Source organism: Cavia porcellus, unplaced genomic scaffold (assembly GCF_034190915.1).
Source record: "Cavia porcellus strain 051 isolate PalLab524CR breed Dunkin Hartley unplaced genomic scaffold, mCavPor4.1 scaffold_11, whole genome shotgun sequence".
In the NCBI taxonomy this organism is placed as follows: Eukaryota; Metazoa; Chordata; class Mammalia; order Rodentia; family Caviidae; genus Cavia; species Cavia porcellus.
In genome coordinates this window covers 77859368-77878440 of record NW_026947494.1, presented here as the reverse complement: position 1 = coordinate 77878440, position 19073 = coordinate 77859368, and the positions used below count along the sequence as shown (strand labels likewise).

The 19073-nt window shown below is 37.4% G+C and overlaps 1 protein-coding gene and 1 long non-coding RNA gene across 5 annotated transcripts in view; both read right to left on the bottom strand.

Moving 5' to 3' along the window:
* The window catches only part of Pcmtd1 (protein-L-isoaspartate (D-aspartate) O-methyltransferase domain containing 1), a 77274-nt gene that overhangs the window by 21653 nt on the left and 36548 nt on the right, over positions 1-19073 (bottom strand). For 2 of the 4 annotated variants that reach the window (XM_013148487.2, XM_013148486.2), the window contains one exon: positions 1468-1570. Coding sequence is in view for 2 of the 4 variants with exons in the window: in XM_063258512.1 (XP_063114582.1) it covers positions 1468-1570; positions 14074-14380 (410 nt within the window). In the remaining 2 variants the exon portion in view is untranslated. Of the gene's footprint in view, positions 1-1467; positions 1571-14073; positions 14505-17467; positions 17487-19073 lie in introns of those variants that run through there. The other 2 variants (XM_063258512.1, XM_013148485.2) reach the window with 2 other exon arrangements.
* LOC134478153 (uncharacterized) lies at positions 4428-14067 on the bottom strand. The gene is made up of 3 exons (XR_010050632.1): positions 12294-14067; positions 9415-10741; positions 4428-8354 (listed from the first exon to the last, which is right to left on the bottom strand). It is a non-coding gene; the product is annotated as an uncharacterized LOC134478153 (long non-coding RNA).

The window sequence follows — 19073 nt, the reverse complement described above, 5'->3', positions numbered from 1 at the left end:
TAACTACATAATAATTGTAATCACAAGATGAAAATGAGACACAAAAGAATACAAAATGACACACAATTTTTTTATGAAATAAAACAGGCTAAACATTTTCATTTCTGTTAAATGTATTTTTGTGAAATAAAATATGAACCAACACAGTAAGCAATTGAAAAATGATTGAGACTGCAAATCAGATATTAATTATTTACAAGGAAGTGTAAAGATGAAGTTGAAGTGACTTGCTTAAATCTAGAGTTAATTGTAAAAACATTAAATCTGAGTATTTCTAACTCCCCAAGTCTGCCTGAGATCTTTAATAACCCAACTGCAATCACACCACAGGTACTCGAGATCTGAGACCTTGCCTTCCCTCCAGTACTAAAGACTTTCTGCAGCACGTTAGTTCTCTGTTCAAAAGTCACTATACACACACTAGCAATGGCAGCAAGAATGAATGCAAGGGGAAGGAAGAAAGGCAAACGGAGAAGGAAAAAAAACACACTCCCCTGAAGACATTCACAGAACCCTCTGGGCCCCTCTTTTGACAGGGTCCTCCAGGCCAATTCTCTCTAAAGGGAACTCCCAGTTCTGACCCAGTCTCCCCAAATCTCTCACACTGATGATCAGTTGTGCTAGGGGCTGAAGATGGATTAGGGCCCAGGCCTGCAAGTCAAGCTGAAACCATGCTTTTGCATTAAAACTTTGCTATGTAAAGTAACTACTCTTTTGTTTTCTATCCTAAGGCTTTTTTTTTCTCTCTAAAAACATGACAAGTGATGCAAAAAAATGAAACATGTCAAAGCCCTCCAAATTTTCCATAGTTCTACAGTTCTTGGGCATTAGCACAAAAGCCCTTGTTTCACAGTACCATCAGGGGAGAATTTTCTAAGATTACACACCAAGTAAGACTCCCTGCCAACTCACGGACCAAAGCCTGGACAACACTTCAAAGACAGAGTAAGTTCAAAACAATAGTTTTGTAAATTCCACGAACACAAACCTATTATATGATGCATCGATGTATTCCACGATAATTTCATCAGGACATAAAACAAAGTACCTGAATATTTTAAAGAAAGACCCTTGAAAGCTAATAGGTACCATAATTATGTTGCAAACAGAATAATATAAATTACTATCCAAAAGCTGTAAAACCAGGTCCAGGAAAATTCTGTAACCACAAGCAACTTGATGGTTTATCACCAGAAAAGCTACTTGTATATTTAATGAACAGAACTTTACTAACAATTGACAAAGGCATGAAATTATTAAATTTTATTTATAATTTACTGTAAAATTATATGGAACAAAATTGAGCAATTTTGCTAAGTTTTTCTCATTTTATAATACACTAATTTTGGCTACATTCAATTGAGCAAGTGAGGATCAACAAGTAATAAACTAACACTGTTCAAGAACAAAACTATCACACATACCAATCAAGTGCTTTCAAAGCAAAACTAAAGATAGAATACTTACTTATCAAAGCTATCACTATTTTTGATGAAACTCTCCAGCTTTTCCTTGGCATATTCCACCACATCTGAATGAAGTTCAATTCCATGATTTATTCCAAAAGGACCTGCAATTGTAGTAGCATTTTTATAAAAACATTAATAATATGCCTTTACAGAGCTCTCTTAATTTCTGTTCATTTATCTATCACAGGAACATTTAAAGAGAGCTGGAAACATGTCATCGCTTGCTGACCACACATTTGAAAGGTAAACGGAAGCAATCCACATTAATAAAGAAAAGATCAATCAAAAGTCCCCCTGATTTTTCTACTGAAAAAAAATCCTGGTGTGCATAAGGCTAAACCTTCACGGGACTTCAAGGGCTCAACATGCACAGTACAGAAGGATCATTTTTATCCACTTGAAGTTCTTCACTATTATTAGTTTATCATTTGTCCTAATTAGAAATTCTGATACCTGAAATCATGAGCTGACACAGACCACATTAAGTCTCAGAATAGCCCCACTTCCAGTATGTAAATGCTGACTGTCTGCAGGTGAAGACTCCACTATGTGCCTTCTGGATCCAGGATCCAGCGGAATGTGTCCGGAGTTCATCTGACTCTCACATTCCAGTATACTTCACCCTTTCTTTCTCCACATCACTACAGATGGCATGACCTCCCAGGAAATGGTGTAGAGAAGAGGGCTCTCTCATGTACCCACTTTTTTTCCGTAAATGAAGGCAGGCAGCTTGCCCTACTCTGACACTAGCTCACTGAGAATGTATAGGCACATTCTGCTCATGACCAACAAGAAAGGAACAGTCTCATCTACTCATGTTAGTTCCTCTTCCACTTCTGAATCTGAGCCAGTCAAATTTTCTACTTGACATTAAATTTTTACTATAATTTGAGATTGGTCTCCTAATAAAGTTTATTTTCTGTATTTTTAGGAAATGTGTTTCTACCTGGAGGTGCCCCTAGTGAATGTCATTAGAAATACAGCACATATTGGAGTTCTCACCATGAAGCACTTTGAAGTTAACAAAAGCAACAACAAAAAAACAGTCCTAAATAATCATGTTTGCATGTGATTTGTGACCTTGGAAAAACCCAAAACATAAAAATTTAACCAAAATGTTGAGACAATCTTCATGCCAAAAACACGTAAGGATAGTGCTTAACCTCTGCCGCTATCCCATTCTATCCGCTTTGTGGCAGTACTGGGCATTGAGTACTGGGCAACTGAGGCGGGGTGGGGGGTCTCATGCAGGGTCTCACTAAGTTGCCCAGGCTGGGCTTGAATTTTTGAATCATTAGCTTCCCACAGAGTACTGGGATTCAAATGGATGACAGTACTCCTGAGTTTAGTGTTAAAAAAAAAAAAAAGAAACTAATTCTACTTGAAAAATGTATTTAGAAAGTTAGATTAAATTAAAAAGTACTTGATTTGGCAAATCACAACAAAGAAAATAAACTTCCTTTGCAATGCTTTTATATTTTTAAAAATGAACTGAGGCAATCTTAATGCTTTGCTTCCTTGTTGGGGATCATTTGAACTGGTAAAGACTTCATTTAAAAGCTGGAACATGAATCCAAGAATCATTTAAAATCTCATACAACTGCTTATTATTACTATAAACTGAGTAAAACCAAAATTTAATCTTTTTTAAAAAGTGCCAAACTCAGTGGCACAGCACTTACCTTAGTACATGTACCAATACCACCACCACCACCCCCAAAAAAGTGCCAAACAATTTAACTTAGAAAAGTATACACAGGCATATCACTTTTAAAATACAGTATTGAATCTGTATACCTGGAGAACTTGTATTTCCATAACGGTCAACACACAGAATATTAGGAAAAACCAAGTAAAGTAGTATTCCTCACTAAAAAATTCAAATTCAAGCATGACAACTCATGCTTGCAATCTGGGATGTTGGAGAGGTGAGGCAGGAGGAACACACATTTGAGGCTAGTGTGGGCAAACTAGAACACCCTGCCTCAAAATGAAAAAAATAACTAGGGATATTGCCTCGTAAAGCACCAGTATCACCAAAACAAAAACAAACAAACAAACAAAACACAACCAAAGGTTCAATGACTTAACAATATGAACATGAGACAAAACTATTTTATAAAGTGAATCAAACTTTCCTTTTACTTTTTAAGTCGGCACACTGAATGTAAAACTTAACAAAAACTTTTCTATTATCAGTATTCATTAAGAATCTAGTTATACTATTTAACCATTTTTAGGAAAAAGGATTAGGGCTGCGTAAGGAAGAGATCAACAAAAAAAGATCAACACCACTGGTATTCTGTACTTCCCATAAGACCTAAGGCAGAAAGTCAGTAAACAGGCGCGAAGAAATCGAGTTCTACTCATTTCTGATTATCTTATTAAAAGAAGTATGAATTTCAGAGTTAACAGGAAAAGGAACTACAGTTATTCCTTATTAAAGATACCACTGGCTCTTTTTACTTCTTAGAAACAAAATAGTAGTTTTTAAATGTAAGGTTTAGAGCTGGGGATTTAGCTCAGCAGCGTAAGTGCCTGCCTTCCAAGCAGGCAGTTGTGAGTTCAATCCCTGGTACCCGTAAAAACGAAAAACACACACACAAAAAAGTAAGGTTTAAATGTACAAAAATGTCTTGATATTTTTTCACAATAATTTCTTTTTATATCAACCTTGACACAAGATGGTTAAAAATAAGACATAATTTCATTAACATATAAGATTTGTTTCACAAACATGCATATGTAAAATAACTAATATCTAGAGTAAAAAACCATGTATGTTTATAAAATAGATGAAACTGCTTAATTTTAAAGTAACATGGAGGCATATCCTTATCATTATTTGTCTAAAATTAACACTGAAAAGATATATTAATAAAAGGCAGAATTAAATGTCACTAATCTCATTTATTTAGAATGACATAAAACTAGAAAACATCAAATGTATATAAAATGTAGTGCAATATTGTTTATTACAATTCTGATTTGATACGTTATTAAACAAAAAGGAAATAAGACACAGGAACAGAGAAAGTATACATAGCTGCTTGCGAGAAAGGGAACTGAAAGGTTTGGGATAGAGATGAACATTTTCATCATTACAGGCTTTTGCCAGAAGTATGCTTTAACTGTACATGTATAATTTTTTCAATCGAAAAAATAGTGAAAGAAATGAAAAATGAGTAAGAGCATAAATGTCCAAATAAACAAGTAATACTGTAGATATCTAACAGAAAAGTGCAAGTTATCAGTGGAAGAACTGAAACAGTACTTAAAAGATGTCATTAACAGGTCAGATAAAGCATAAATTTGATTTTTTATTTACGGATTTCAATGTTATGAAAGATTTTTCTATGACATAAACTTAATTTTTATAGCATGGGTTTTCAAAAATAGAAAATGCTATGTTACCTAACATTTTTAACAGCTGAATAAACATTGAAAATAGAAGAAATCTATACAGAATCAAAGTTTATTAAAACAAATATTTATTAATAAATACCTGGGTATCTTATAAAATACTAGAAATAATCATAAAATAATGGAAAGGCCCATTTATTATAACAAAGAACAAAATTCCAATATAGTGTCTAAAGACTGCTTTTTGTGTAGTAATGGGATCTAACAAACCTGATTTATCTACCAACTACTCAGTTAGCCAAAGCTGGACACATAAAGGTCAATAATTATTAGGTTTAGATACCAACTGTTTATGCAATAATCCTATTTCTCATTTACATCTACATCAGTCTCATGCTACAGTCAACTGCTTGGCAACGTGGCACAGCTGGAGACAGCCCTGCCTGACAGAGACCCAGGAAACCTGCGCGCTTCACACTAAAGCTGAACACAGCTACGTCCTCAGCTCATTTGTGCAAAACTCATTCACAGAATGAAGCCATAGGCAAAAAGCACTTCACCATACACAACTAGAACTCCAGTCATGAAACAATTCAAGATCTCTCATTTCAGCTGAGGACTCTGAGGCCGAAACACTGGTGTGTGAAAAAGATTTAAAATCAGAGGTCTTGATTTGCAACCCTTGTTTTTCCTCTCAACTATTGTGTAATCTAAGATCATTCAGTTACTGCTTTAAAGACTGCTTACTATATAAAAGGAATCCCTTTTATATAACACGCAATAATTATATAATACACAATATATAAACTATGTAAAAGTGCTCTATACAGTGCTAAGTACCAGGAAGGTAACAAACTATCATTAGAGATCTTGATATGCCCTCCCTAAATGTTTGGTTGTAGAAGAGAGTATAATCCTGATTGCATATTAAAATAACCTGTAAATCTTCAAATTAAAGTTATAAAGCAGATTAAATTTGACCTGAACATAACTGTAGATGTCTGATCCCACCCCGGACAGGCAGACAGACTCTCTGGACAGCACCTGGGGCGCCCAGTCATGCAGGTAATCTGAGCATGTACCTGGACTCAGCAGCGTTAAGTCACATCCTGCCAACTGTCACCCAGAGTCCAATCTAAATTATTCTTAAAATATACTTCAGATTATCCAAATCTCTGTCTCTTCTCACTAGAGAGTAATAGAGGTTTTAAAATCTATAAACAAAAGCTTTTTGGGCTAATCCTGAGTGTCTACCACAAGGGGGAGCAGATGAACCAGTTATCTGGTTTCTGTGAACCTAACATGCTGTCAGTGAGATTAAAATACACCCAAGAACATCTTTCAGCAATATTTTATTACAGATTCTACTCGTATAAAATCAGGTTTGAGAAAATGTGTAAGTGATCAGATGTGATTAGGGATGATAACAGGTAAACAGACAAGACTAGGTTTCTCTCTTTTTCGCAGTGAACAGCCTGCAATGAGACATAAAATACTGCAAAGGTAGATAAATGAAAAGGGAAAAAACAGAATTAGCAAATGTTCAAGTAAGCACTAACTTGATGACTAGAGAAACTGCCTTTATATGCTGCTATTTAAAATTTTTTGACTTTTAAAATTTTACATCCTATGCAACACTGGAAAAGCATATTAAAAATGAACGCTGTCAAAGCTTCTCAATCTTGACATGTCAGCTGAACTATTATGAAGCTAACAAAATTAGAGACCGGTTCCCTGCTCCTTAGGTTTCGGAAAGGCCTCATAAAACAAGTTCTGTTTACCAAAACAAGCTGCAACCATTCAGTCTCCTCTATAGACATAAAAGTGCCACTTCTTTGGGTTACACGTGAATCTCAGAAACACATTTAAACAAGATCTGAAAATGGACTCAAAGCCTTGTATAAAAACTTGTCAAAATATCAATTAACAGATGTCATAAAAGCTCATTTACATATCTAAGGGGGTGCTAACTGCCATACTTCCTATATCCATAGCAACTCAGGACTATACCTCATATGTACCCTGGAAGAGATTAACTTTATTACCAAAGAAAAGTCAGTAAACTGAGAATAAATTTGTCCAATTAGAAGAGAGAATAGTTTTAAAAGGTCATTCACCTCACTTCAGATCTCAATCCAAATTCTTTCCAATGAAATTATTTTCCCACAAAGCCATTTTCACTGGATTCTTTATTCCACTGTGTATTTATTTTTTAAGTACCTGAAGACATTCAGAGCCAGCAGAGTGACAGTCACATATTCAGTGAATAATTTACTGAGCTAAATGAACAGTGGGTAAGAGCAACACTAAGTTTCCATTGCTATTTCATGAGGATCATACACAATTTAAATGGTAAGGAACATATCTTATACATGGCTGTACTCTTAGCAGCTGGCATAATGTCTAAATATTTTAAAGAAATAAATAGTAAAATATATAAATTCATCTATGGTGTCGAATTTACAAAGTCCACAGTTCAGTAGCAAATGATATAAACAAAGTACATAAAAGGAATATTTTTCAAATTTTAATTTTAAAATATATTGGAAAAATAATGTATGTCAAAATTATTTTATCTGATATTAGTGGATAAGGCATTCCACAGAAATAAATCTCATGAATAAATACATGGTGCTCAAAATTAATTTATTTTTGGCTGTTTGATAGAAATCTATTAGAACAAATTAAATAAATACGTTGCATTTATTATTATCCATATAAACATTCACCATGAATTATGAAAAACTGCAGTGTACTGTGGAAATGGAGTAGGACAACATGAGAACATGGATGTGGAAAAGGAGGATATTTCAAAGTACATCTTTTGGTAATTTTGGATTTTTGGATTTTGACCTCTCCCACAAAATAAAAGAGACCAGTGCTCAAGTTTTTGCCTTTAGTAATTAAGAAAAAAAAAAAAAAAAAAGCAAACACAGGAGAAAAAAATTCACTGAAAATTTTGTCTTGCAGGAGGACTGAGGTAGAGACTCAACATTTTAAGTTTGTATAAAATATAAAATAGAGGATTTTCCTTGTCATTCTTTTATTAGGTTTCGTATCAAGTGAGTGCCAAGGTACAGTTCATCTCCTCTAATAAAACTTCACTCAGAGACAGTTTTGCTTTGATGGTCCTGAGGATGGAGCCACTTTCCTCACTTAAGTTCCTTACCCTGCCGTGGGAACCTCCTGGGACCCTCTGCAGTGACACACATCCGGACATATACCACACGTTACAATCCCAAATCCTAAACTCATTTATTTACTTTTTAAAAGAAAGCATGAACTTAAGTTACTGATTTGCCTGAAGCTTTCCCAAGGACTAACTGGTGCCATCCATATTCAGGATCCAAGCCACGGTGAGGAGGCCCAGGGTTATGTGGACCTTCAAGCACTACCTGGTCCTTTGGGTCTCCAACCACCATCCCTCAGTCTGACAGTTGAGACAGGTGAGAGAGCTCAGCTTCTGTCCCCCCTCAGCAAGGAACATGCACAGCAAGCAAAACTTTTTGCTCCTCTATAGGTCTGCAAATGATAAAGAGTAAGTGTGATACTGATTAAAGGACTATAAATAGATTTTAACAAACACAGAAATAAAGAACTATAAAATAGTAATACTCTATTATATAAATGATCCAGGTGGGGAGAGGTTTATACTGAAGATAAAAACTCAAGACACTCAGAATATCATTTACAGCAATTTTCATAGAAGTATTTTGTCATACTTCTACTAGTATAAGAAAATAAAACAAATCAATTTTAAAAACTCTTACTACTTAATTTTTTCATTATTCTATGTTGCTTTGTAATAAAATACACATGCTGGCAGGGTAGCACACACTTGTAATCCCAGCACTCAGGAGGCTCAGGTAGGAGGATTACTCGGAGTTTGAGGCCAGCCTAGGCTAAAAATGAGTTCAAAGCCCATCTGAACTACATACACAGCTAGACCCTGTCTCTCACACACACACACACACACACACACACACACACACACACACACACAATAAGGATATAAACAACCCAATTTAAAAATCTGCATGATAACTCGATGGTTAATTTGACTGATTTCAGAAATGTTCAGGACATCAGTAAGTACACTTGGGATGTGTCTGTGAAACTCCTTCCAGAGACAACAGGCAAACGGCACCACCAACTCGGGGGGAGACCCTCCCTAAATGGCAGTGGCACCATCCACAGGGTCTCTCTCTGGCAGGTATTCTCCACTCTTTCCTTCATTCTGGCCACCGCTTTCTCCACCATGACAGTCCGCCTCACGCATGGGCCAAGAAACAACAGAACAAACCAACCTCGGTCTAAAACCTCAGGAATCATAAGCCAAAATAAACCCTTCCTCCTCTAGGTTGTGACTGAGGTATTGTGCCATAACGAAAGAAAGCTAACTAACAGACATGCCACTGCAGAAGTTACACACATGGCTGATAAGACACAAACAGATGCTATACACACCAATTATTAAAGTGCCAAATTAAAACTGCAGTGAGCTAACAATTCACACTCCCTCAGATGGCCATTACACCATGAACAGCTCGGCTACGGCTCAAGGACCAGAGTGTGTGCTTACCTACCACGGTGGAGGGGAGCTGGCAGGCGCACACGGAGGAACTGAAACTTCATACAGTGCTGATAAGGGTGTAAAACCAGTGCAGCCGCTGTGAAACCCTTTGACGTATCTTAAAAACTAAACATAAATTTACATGCAGTCCAAGAATTCCACGCTTGGGGATCCATCTAAGAGACAGAAAACATACTCACACAAAGCCTTATACGTGAATGTTCACAGTAGCATTATTCCTCATAGCCAAAAACTGTTAAATCAAATGTCCACAGCTAATGAACAGATACACAAACTCTGAAATATCTGTTCAATAGAATATTAGTCATAAAAAGGAATAAAGTCCTCCTACATATTACAGCATGGAAGAACCTTGAAAATACAGCTAAATCAAAGAACCTAGACTCAAGACTACATATTGTTTCATTTACTTCAAAAGCCCGAAAGACAAATCTATAGACACAGAAGAGAAGTGCTTTCAAACTGGATTGTGGTAATGTTTGCGTAACTGCACAAATTTACTAAAAAGCACTGAACTGTACACTTTAAAACTTTATACTATGTAAATGTAAATAAGTAAATGTAAATAAGTAACGTAAATACAATGTAAATAAGTAAATGTAATAAGTAAATGTAAATAAATAAATGTAAGTAAGTGTAATACTACATAAATGTAAATAAGTGTGCCATACTATGTAAATAAGCGTGAGAAGGACTGGGGTGCAGCTAAGTGATAGTGCACTTGCCTGACACATGATTCCTAATACTACAAAAGGGGATGGATTTGAGGAGTAGATTGTGAGCATGCACACATGCACATAAAGGCAAAACAGAAAGTATGAGTACCTGAGGTCAAAGGCAACGCAGACTACCAATAAGGATCAATGTCTTGTGGTAAAGAGAAACAATATAGAAAGCAAACAGAATAATTCGGCAGTTTTGGTAAATTTCCTGTTTGTCACCTACTTCCCTCTTAAGATGAACGTGGCAGTACCAAGGCAGTGGCATCCACAGTGTGGGAATGACTTTAAAGTGTCTTCATAGAGTCACTCTTAGTAACTAAGGCATTAGGCAAGTGACTAAAACACTCAAAGTGGGATGAATCTATATTACGGATTTTTAACAAACGTGTAACTTCTATATTATGGATCATATAAGAGAAGAAGGGAATGAATTGCTATACAAACAGGAGCTCACTGGAGAAGAATCATTCTTACCTAAATCAGGTATATCAGAACAACTTGCTTTTACAGTTCTGACATTTAATTCGGTTCTAGGAAGCAGAGATGCGTGGCTATGAAGCCTCCTTTCTTTTACCCTGCTTTTCATTAGAAGTCTGTAAGAAGGAGAAGCACTGTGAGGAGAATCAATTACGTACTAGATTTTTCATGAAAATTCTTAATTCTGAGAAGACACTTGAGAAGTGAGCAAAACAAATTGTCTTCAATTTGAAACTAAGTATGTCTCACTGAGAGACTAAAAGTTAGGCTGATCCATTCTCTATGTCTGGGATAAAATGAAATTTATGAATAACTGCTTCTAGTGCATTTTAATCATAAAAATTTCCTGGAGAAAAACTAACTGATTTTCACTGAACCAGAGCTGATTATAACTCATCATCTACATCTCTGCTTCTGAAAAGAAGGGAATTCCTAGCTCTACAAGCATCTCCCTGAACTGTATTTCAGAACCAGCTAAACCCATTCTCCCTGATCCAGCCCAGACTGCACCAAAGCAATACTGAGGGCACCCTCAGATGGGACCCACAACCTATGACACCTACGTCCTCATCTTGGGCCTGGAGAAAGAGACTCAATAGCGCTCTGGTGCTCAAACTTGTTAATAAGATCACTGCAAAGCAGTCCAGCCAACTGCGATTCACTGTGCTCAGATAATTACAGGGTGCACGTAGCATCTTTCTTTCCTTCTAGTTCTAGGGGACTTTTATCCATGTGTTCTGTACCCTCTTTGACCCTAAACACACATGGAAAACAAACCTAAAATGGACAAGGAAGGTAAGAAGCTTCCTCAGAAGTCTGGTGGATTCAAGATTAGCTACAAAATCAGCTTTATAGGCTAGGTCTTGCCTGATTTTTCCTTATAGTGTTTTTACTTTTCTCACCAAAGAAGAAGTTCTCATCAAACGGAAAACAATTACAAGTTGGTCTAAGTACACAGGTGCACACACACACCTTGGAACAGTATACAGGAGTCATCTTCTTCTATGTAATTAGACCCTTGGCTCCCACAAGCCTTGCAACATGGAAAACACTTAGTGCATAATGTTCCCTTTATATAAGAGGCTGTATCCCCACACATTATTCTCTGGTTATGGATCAAAAGAAAATCAAGTTTGGACAACAAAGTCTGAGGTCTCTTCACAAGTGCATCTGGCCATAGGTATCTATAATCCCTTGGGGACTGCAGGTGGAGTCCAAGGCAACGACTTCATTGCTAGCAAGATTGTTGACGATTATCACACACATATCCCTCACCCCACCTTTGAATAGAGGGTCCTCTCATCAAGAGCCAGACGGCAGGGGTGGAAGACAGGACAAACAGATACTCTGGGACCAAGGCCTGAACTCTACCTCTAGTAGCCAAAGTGGTCAGAATAGTGTATACAAAGTTTAAGGACAGCAACTTCTTTAGGGGTGAGAGACAGTTGCAATGAGGATTAAACTGAGGGGCACTCTAGCTCTGACATATACCCCTCACTCGCTTTTCAGACTCTGAACAGAATCTCATGAAAATGCCCACACAAGACTCGAATCTGTGACACTGCCCCACATCCCTCACTGCTGAGATTAAAGACGTGTGCCACTGGGCCAGTTGCAACTCCCACTGTTAAAGGCAGAAATGCTCCCTACTCAGCCCACTCATTCAACCTGTGGTGGTTTCAAATCCCAGAAACTCCGTTTCCAACAAGTCTCTGATGACTGTGTGATAGATATCTGGAAGTTTCAACCTGCTGAAAAATTCTCACCTCAGTGAGGCAAAAAAAACATTAAATGTAAATGTAAGATTCTAAATTTTTCAATAAAAAATTAATAATTTTCTATAAGTTTTGAGCAGTTCTTAGGTATCAGGAATTAACCTAGTTGTATAATATAAGCCCATGCCCCTATCCTTTGGAGAAATGAAACAGACTGTAAGTTTCATGACTAAGGGAGTGAGACATCTCGCCAATCTACAGGAAAGGAAGTGACAAGCTGTGAACTCGTAATTTACTGTCCACGTAAGGACACATAGTCATCCTCCTACAGGACATGTCATTACCTGGCTAACACCCTCGGTGACTGCCCATCACTTTGGAATGGGACCGCAATCTCACCCCTGTACCGTGGGCATGTACCCAACTCGAGCACCTGTCACAGTGGCTAAGGGCAGCGCATCCCCCACAAAGGGCACCTTGATGCTCTGCGTAACACTCGCCACCCAGAAGCCTGGGCCAAACAGCTTAATGTCACTATTATTCACCCTCCAGCCAACACGTCGTCTTCATCAGTGGTGACAAACCTATGGCATGCACGCCACTGCGGATGACCATATCACTTAAGCACTAAAAGGTTCACCACCACTGTCTTTCTAACATAAAAAATTTCCCTTCAACCATGTTTCCCATGTGTACTGCCAGCTGCCATTTCCTAGTTATGGGATTTCGGGTAAATTATTTAACCTGTGTCCTAGTTTGGTTGCTCAGTTATATAACCGAACACACTGATGGTGACCAAATGAGTTATTACAGACACTGTGCCTTAAACAAGGCCTAGCACTTCGTGTAAACATTCAGTAAGCTACTTGAGGAAAGAAACTTTTTTCTTTTGATCACTCCTCTGTGCTCAGCTCACAAACATCTAGAAGAAAAAACTTTGACTATTCATGCAGAGCCCCTAAACCCTTTCCCTAAGAAATGGGGCTGGAACCCAAGGCCGTTGCACTGAGCCATATCTCCATGTCGCTGTTTTATTCTTTGACACAGTCTTGCTGAATTTCCTAGGCTGGGACTGAACTTGTGATCTTTCTACTTCAATTTCCCAGAGTGCTGGGATTATAGGCACACATCACCATGCCAAGACAGTAGGCTGAATTCTTAATGAACATAAACTTCGCTACATTTTTCTCCAACCTCTTGCTTTGCCTTACCAGTACTATACCCCCATATGCTAGTAAAGCTTGCTTGCTTTTCTTTCTTTCTTTCCTTCTTTCTTTTTTTAATAAAGGTGCAATTCTCCATTTGAGACAGGCTGGGAATTTAGTTCAGTGGCACAAGTGCCTGCCTGGCAAGGGCAAGGTTGTGAGTTCAATCCTGGGTACCAAAAATAAACAAATAAAATAAAATAAAATGAGACAAACTTGTATGTCAGCAGAAAGAACATTTCACCTGAAATTGCTAAAATACTCCAGTTTCCTGCCTACCACCGGCTTGTTTTAAGTACAGCCAATGACTGTGAATTGGAGAACAGTTCCAAGAGCTACTGTAAGTCTGCAATTGTGCAAGACTTTCATGAATCAAAAAATTACTACTTTGTGCTTCCACATTTAAGATAATTACTTCAGTATATACATTCCAAACATATCATACACAAAGTTACAAGCCCTGTAAATTGCTTAGAATAATACAAACTCGGCTTACTTTAAAATAGAATTTTACAAAAATAAAATTACCTAAAATTAAGCCCACCATTGTACTTAAATATCCGGTTCCACTTCCCAGGTTAAGAAAAGATAATCCTGGTTGAAGTTTCAGTGCTTCCATAACTTCAGAATAAATGCAAGGTGCTGATAAGTGTATGTTTCCATGCTTCCAGGCTAAGTCTTTGTAAGCATTGTCTCTGTAGCCTTCCAAATAGTAATCGCCTCGATCAATCGCTCTGAAAGCTTGCTCCACTCTTTCAGTGCGGATATACTGAGCTTCTTTAAGATTATCAATTAAGTCGTCATTATCTTCCCCAGCACTCACAGCTCCTCCCATGATAGTATTCAAATCAAATCATAAATTTTAAAATGTAATAAAATCAGTAGAAATGGCTTCCAATAATGTACTGTGATTTATTTTCTTTTTAATATTGCACTTAGTTTCCAAAAATAAATTAATCCTGCAAAGAAATAAAAAGAAACAAGTTTAAATTAATCCTCAAGAGAAAAATAATTATTTCAGTTTATTAAATGTATGTCATTATAGCTATCATTTCTTCAGAATATATTCTTCTCCAGGCATAGTATTAAATGATGCAAGTATACCTGTTTAATTCTTCACACAACCCTGAAAGTATTTTATGTAAAATGTCATCTATACAATAGGAAAACTAGAACATAGAGATGTTAAGATAACTAGATCTCAACACAATTAAATTCAATCTAAAATCTGGTTAAAAACCTAGCCACATTTCAAGTGCTTAACAAGTTACACTTGGCAGGCGGCCAGGGACTGCCACCCTGGAGAGCGCTGCTCTGGAGAGTGATGCTGAAGGGACTCAGTTCCAGGTCTTTCAGATTCAGGAACCAGGCTCCTAATCACCAACACACATGGCTTCTTTATACTATAGCAACATTACTTTGATAAGCAATTAGATGAATATTAAAAAGTTAAAAATTCCAAAACATAGTACAGAAATTTAAAACATTATCAGATAATATACTACCATTGAATAAAGTGCAAAAAAGGAGACTCTCAATTCTACATACACACAGTGAAGCCTGCTGTTTGATAAACATTGTTTCAATAAATGAGGCCACAAACTTATTAACAACTTTAATAGTCTAAGCACCAGAATAAATGTTATATATAAGAAATAACATAACTTCCTTCACAAATAAAACTCAGTTCTCAGAAAGGAAATCTAAGTGGGCCTTGATAAACTAAAGAATTTCAAAAGATGGTATTGAATATACAACTTAAGCTCTATATAAAGTTAATAAATAAATGTACCAATTTCTAAATTAACAAATTAGGAGATATGGAAAGAGAGAAATGAAACACCCAAGGCCAAAAACAATAGTCACGACAGCCCAGGCCGGCAAGGCTGTGCGCCTGCTCTTGGCTTTGGAGAAGGAAGGCCAGGGGGCTCTTGGTGCCCACAGAAACCTGCCGAAGCAGACCCTTCAGATCCTTCACCAGACCCTCCAGGACCCTGCCCATGTCCCCTCTGTTCTAATCTCTCCAAGAACTTTTGAAGTAAAGCAAACACTATGAACTCTCACATTCATTCATATTTAATTTATTCAAGCTCAATTACAAAAGCTAAATGATTCTACTTCTCACCTCCAAACTAAAAAAGAAAAAAAATTTAAAAGTACAAGATCTCACGGGTCTTCTCTATGAGTTTCCTTCACAGCATGTAATGCTGACAAGATGTTACCCTGCTATTCCTTGATCACCTGGCAACCCTTTACAGATAAGCATCTAGACTTGCTTGATGAGTGCAATTCTAGCATTTCAAGATTGTTTTAAAGACACTTCGGCACATGCCAATCTTTTCCTCTAGTACTCCTCCTAAGGTGAAACAAAAATGGCTACACTACGCCAGGGAACAGTTTCAGTTGGCAGCTAGCATGGAACTTGCCAAACACTATTAAAGTCTAATTCTGATCACAGAGACACAATAAATGGCTCTACTGTAAAGGACACAATTTACACTTTGAAAACATTTATTCCCCTTCTGTGCTTTCCAGAATTTAAGAAGAACCTGAACTTTAAGTTTCTCCTGAACTTCTCCATCAATTCATCCTATTCAGGATCATAGTGAAACAAGCTGTGTTTCACACAGCTCACACTCTTGGTGAAAAAGAGGGAAGGAGTGGTCAAATAAACAAGAACTAGCATCATTTACTGACACTGCTCCAAACATGTCATCTCATTAAACAATTAAAATAGCCCAATGAGAAAGGCATATGTCTACGTTCAAGTGAGAAACCACGTGTAAAGAAGAATTCTAAAAGAAGCCTAGAGAAACCCAGACCTAAATTCAGACATGACAGTCAGTTTCCTCAAAAGCAAGCATTGTGAGGTGTGGTGGCAAGTAGTCTAGCACTCTGAGAGGGGAACGCAGACAGATCACAAGTTAAAGCCTAGTGCGGGCAACTCAGTGCTTTAGCGAAACCTTGTCTCAACTAAAAAATAAAAGTCTGGTGATGTGTAGCTCAGCACAAACGCCCTGGGTTCAATCCCCAGTACTGAGGAGAGAAGAGGAGAGGAGAAGAGAGGGGAGGCGAGGGGAGGCGAGGGGAGGCGAGGGGAGGCGAGGGGAGGGGAGGGGAGGGCAGGGAAGGGGAAAAGATCACTCACACCGTCATACTGTGAGTTAACTGAATGAGGGAACTATAAGCTTAGAAAACAGCTGGCATTCAATCAAGAGCAAATGATGTTTTAGAGAACTACCTGGAGTTTGGCATTTTCCAGTACTTCAATAGCCTTTGTACTGTAGGCCAGTGATTTTTTATTTTTTTAGCCTGGATCCCTCTGAGAGCCTCACAACAAGTGTGGACATTCTTTCTATTAAAAACCTGAGTAAATCAGAAATGATACATGTAACTTGGGAAGACTCCTGAATTCTTAACCACAGAGACCTAAAACAATCATCCATTACTGCCAACAGGAAGCAAGAGATTCTAATGAAGGATTTTCCACTTTAGAAGATGCACCTTATGTAGGGTAATCTGTACACAGAGGGATCTATATACAGTAACTGACCTGAGACCAAGTACTTTGAAAGCTAAAGGGAAGAAAAAAAAAAAAAATCACACAATAAGAAGCAGGACAAGATGTGAAACTTGATATACTGGACTCCTTTCTCTGTAGGCTAGTAAGAGAGACAGACACACAAGTCTGAACAGAAAGCTGCAAGGTTACCAAGAAAGGAAGCAGTGAGGAATAGTTTCCTGGAGGTATAATAGTTCCCCCTTTATCAATCGTTTCATTTCCAAGGTCAATTACCGATAGATAATCAACCACAGTCTAAAAATATTAAATGAAAAATCCCAGAAACAAGTAATTCCTAAATTTTAAAATTATCATTCTAAATAGAATGATCAAATCCAACATCACCATACTCCATCTCACCAAGGATGTAAATCATCCTCTTGTCCAGAATGACTACTCAGTAAATGCCCATTAGTCCGTTACTCCGACCTGGTTGTACGATCAACTGTTTCCGCAGAGCTGCGCTGCTCCATGCATGCTGTGCTTCTCACTTCATCTCATCACTGCAGCATCAACAGCATCTCACACCATCATCAGAAGTGTAAGTACAGTAGAGTAAAAGAAACCACAGTTTTACAACATAGAATTGTTCTAAATTTGTGACTGTTAATCTCCTACTACACCTAATTTATAACTTAATTATAGGCTACTATAGTCAGTACCTGGATACTCCCCTACAGCCTCATGTACTCACAGCTGAATGTGATGTGGGCTGGTGAAGCCCGGTTAAAGGAAGTCAGTCACAGGGGACTTGACCTGGAAGGGTCTGCCTCCTTCCCTTCTCCCTTAATCACTCTCTGTGGCCTGCTTGTCATACACTGAAGCAATTCTCCTCTGCCATGACACCCTGCCTTGGGGTTAGTCTGTGAGCCAAAATAAACCCTTCTCAGACTTGTGGGTGTGAGATATTGTGTCTCAGCAGTAAGAAAGACAGATGTGTATGTATATATGTGTATATATAACAAAAAAATCTTTGTACACAGTCTCAGTAATGAGAAAGACAGTTGCATATATATCTACATATAGGAAAAATATATACAGTATAAGAAAAAATACTATTCTTATCAACAATTCTTGAGATTAGAGGCTTTGGATTTCCTGTTTTTTCAAATTTTGAAATGTTTGTCTATAATAAATTATCTTGGGGATGGGACACAAGTCTGGATGTGAAATTCACTTATGTTTCATATATACCTTAAATAGATAGCCTGAGGTAATTTTACTCAACATTTTTAGTATCTTTTTTTTTACTATGACCCATCCATTACATGACATGAGGTGCAGAATTTTCCACTTGTGGTATTATGCCCACATTTGAAAAGCTTTAGATTTTGAAGCACTATGAATTTTAGACTCTCAATTTAGAGATGCTCAACCATAGAGAGTTTAGTGCTAACCAAAGCTTCCCACCATCCCAAGGATAAGGAGAGACTTATGCACAATCTACTAGAATGGGTATTTCTGAAGCAAGTTAGCTCACTCACACAGCACACAGAGGTAGCTTTAATGAAGAAGTGTGGTTTACACTGCATGTTACTATTCTGAAGTGATCAGGAAGGAGCAAACTTCTGTACACTAAAGAAATACCCTGAGCAGTATGTGTAGATTCTAAGCAAAAAGCTTAAAATTATATAGAAGACAATCAGATATTGGTAAAGTAGCTGCAAGTGATCTGGAAAAGCTATGAATGTGCATTTAAAGGAGCAGTCTTCCTGAGAGATTAACAAAGAAAACTATATTCAGGTTCAGATTTTTAAATTGTGATGAAATGTACAGCCCCATGAAGCAAACGTTCCTCCAGGATCTAACTCTTAAAAAGGGAAGATGAATGCTAGAGTTTAAGAATGTAAACAACTGACTGTGATGTTTGGAGCAATCCCTAGGAGAGATTTAGCTGTGCTAGAAATTTTATTAGGATTGTTACTCCTTTTGTGGTATAGTAAGCCTACCCCTAATTTTGCAAAAT